The following is a 2,272-nucleotide window of genomic DNA, read 5'->3' as shown; positions in this document are numbered from 1 at the left end:
CGCCGGACCCTCGCCCTCCCACAGCCGCGGTCCCGCCGGGACGAGGGCCTCGGGGACACCCCGGCTTTTTGGATGGGTGTCCAGCCTTGCCGCTGTCCCCCCTCCCCGGGGCCGGCGCCCTCCGCCGCTGCCACCGCCGCCCCGGGAGGTTCCCCCGGCGCTTCCCCTCGCCGTTTATTTACCAACACTTTGATATTTTTCCTTCCCCGCAGCCGTAATTACAGCCCCGAGCGGAGCCGCCTCTCCTCCCCCTCCGCTCGCTCCTCCTCCGCTCCCACCGCCGGCCCGGCAGCGAGCCTTCGCCGGCCGGACCGCGGCTCGGGCGCCCGCCTGCCTGCCGCGCCTTGCCCAATTCCCCACCGTTTGTCCCCGCTACCGCCCGTTCTCGGCGCTGATTTTCAGGGAGACCCCACGCCACGGAGCCGCGTCCGCCGGAGGAGCCGCCGTCCATCCGTCCGTCGGCATCCGCGGGTCCGTCCCGGCGCTGACCCCTCTGTGTGTTTGCAGGGAGGAGAAGTCGGAGGAGAACCTACAGGGGCTGAAGGAGCGGCCCCCCAAGGCCAAGAAGGTGAAGAAGGAGCGGAAGGAGGAGAAGCAGCAGCAGCAGCAGCATGAGCCGGCGCAGCCCTCCGCCGAGCCGGCCGAGGCCGGCAAAGCCGAGACCTCGGAGGGCGCCGGGACAGCGCCGGCGGCGCCGGAGGCTTCGGCTTCTCCCAAGCAGCGCCGCTCCATCATCCGGGACCGGGGTCCCATGTACGACGACCCCACGCTGCCCGAGGGCTGGACCCGCAAGCTGAAGCAGAGGAAATCGGGTCGCTCTGCCGGCAAATACGACGTCTACCTGATCAAGTGAGTGCCGGGAGGGCGCCGGGAGGGGGGTCCCGCCGCCCGCGCCCCCCCTGACGCCTTCTCTTCCCCCTCCCAGCCCGCAGGGAAAAGCCTTCCGCTCCAAGGTGGAGCTGATCGCCTACTTCGAAAAGGTAGGAGACACCTCCCTGGACCCCAACGACTTCGACTTCACCGTCACCGGCCGGGGCAGCCCCTCCCGGCGGGAGCAGCGACCCCCCAAGAAGCCCAAATCCCCCAAGGGCCCCGGGACGGGCCGGGGCCGGGGCCGCCCCAAGGGCAGCGGGGCGGCCAAGCCCAAGACGGCGGCGTCGGAGGGCGTGCAGGTGAAGCGGGTGATCGAGAAGAGCTCCGGCAAGCTGCTGGTGAAGATGCCCTTCCAGCCGGGGCAGCCGGGGGTCCGCGCCGAGGCGGGGACGGCCACCACCTCGGCCCAGGTCCTGGCCGTCAAACGTCCCGGGCGGAAGCGGAAATCGGAGCCGGATAGCCAGGCCGTCCCCAAAAAACGGGGGCGGAAGCCGGCGGGGGCGACGGGGACGGGCAGCCCGGTGGGAGCCGCGCCGGAGGCCAAGAAGAAGGCGGCCGCCCCGCCGGCGGTGCAGGAGACGGTGCTGCCCATCAAGAAGCGGAAGACGCGGGAGACGGTGGTCCTGGAGGCGCGGGAGGCCGCTAAGCCCCCCCCGCCGCCCCCTGAGCGCGGCCCCAAGGGACCCAGGAGCGCCCGCAGCCCCGGCCGCCGCAGCAAGGAGGGCAGCCCCAAGGGCCGCGGCGCCGCGCCGGCACCGCCGCCGCCCGCGCCGCCCGGCAAGAGGGAGCGGGGGGCTTCGCCGCCGCCCCCCCCGCCGCCGCCGCCGCCCCCCGAGCCCCCCGCCAGCCCCAAGGACAGCGCCAGCCCCCCCCCGCCGGCTCAGGACTTCAGCGGGAAGGGCTGCTCGGAGGAACGGGGCGGCCCGGCGGCCCCCGACGGCTGCGCCAAGGAGCCGGCTAAGACTCACCCCCCGCCGCCGCCGCCCCCGCCGCCCTACAAACACCGAGGGGAGGCCGAGCACAAAGACACTGCCTCCTCCTCCTCCTCCTCTTCCTCCTCCTCCTCCTCCTCTTCCTCCTCCTCCTCGTCGGCGGTGGCCCCCCCCCCCCTCCCAGCGCCTCCGTGCCGCGGCCCCCCGGCCGGGAAGAGGCGGTCGACACCAGGACGCCTGTCCCCGAGCGGGTCAGCTGACTGTGAGCGCGCCCGCGGGCGGACAGACCGACCCACGGACGGACGGACGGACGGGACCCCCCCCAGCATCCCCCCCCCCCCCAACCCCCCCCTCCGCGCGCACGCAGGCAGCCACACACACCCCCTCCCCCTCCCCCCGCGGCCCCCCCCCGCCGACCCCCCCCCCGTTTTTATTACCGAAAAGCACAGCGAGGGGCGCGAGCCCCC

At 74.3% G+C, this 2,272-nt stretch overlaps 1 protein-coding gene across 1 annotated transcript; it reads left to right on the top strand.

Moving 5' to 3' along the window:
• The first annotated feature begins 723 nt into the window (after positions 1–723).
• On the top strand, positions 724–2,065 carry MECP2 (methyl-CpG binding protein 2). The gene is made up of 3 exons (XM_059835313.1): positions 724–849; positions 926–1,917; positions 1,998–2,065. The coding sequence occupies exons 1-3, from the start codon at positions 752–754 to the stop codon at positions 2,063–2,065; spliced, it is 1,158 nt and encodes a 385-aa protein (XP_059691296.1). The 5' UTR covers positions 724–751.
• Positions 2,066–2,272: the final 207 nt, after the last annotated feature.

Source organism: Gavia stellata, unplaced genomic scaffold (assembly GCF_030936135.1).
Source record: "Gavia stellata isolate bGavSte3 unplaced genomic scaffold, bGavSte3.hap2 HAP2_SCAFFOLD_117, whole genome shotgun sequence".
In the NCBI taxonomy this organism is placed as follows: domain Eukaryota; kingdom Metazoa; phylum Chordata; class Aves; order Gaviiformes; family Gaviidae; genus Gavia; species Gavia stellata.
Note: the sequence above shows the minus strand (reverse complement) of the source record. Positions and strands in the feature narration are given on the sequence as shown.

Coding starts and splice junctions, on each gene's coding strand:
- MECP2 (XM_059835313.1), top strand. CDS start 752: ATGTACGACGACCCCACGCTGCCCGAGGGCTGGACCCGCAAGCTGAAG. Junction 850..925: donor TACGACGTCTACCTGATCAA/GTGAGTGCCGGG, acceptor TCCCCCTCCCAG/CCCGCAGGGAAAAGCCTTCC. Junction 1,918..1,997: donor AGACACTGCCTCCTCCTCCT/CCTCCTCTTCCT, acceptor CCAGCGCCTCCG/TGCCGCGGCCCCCCGGCCGG.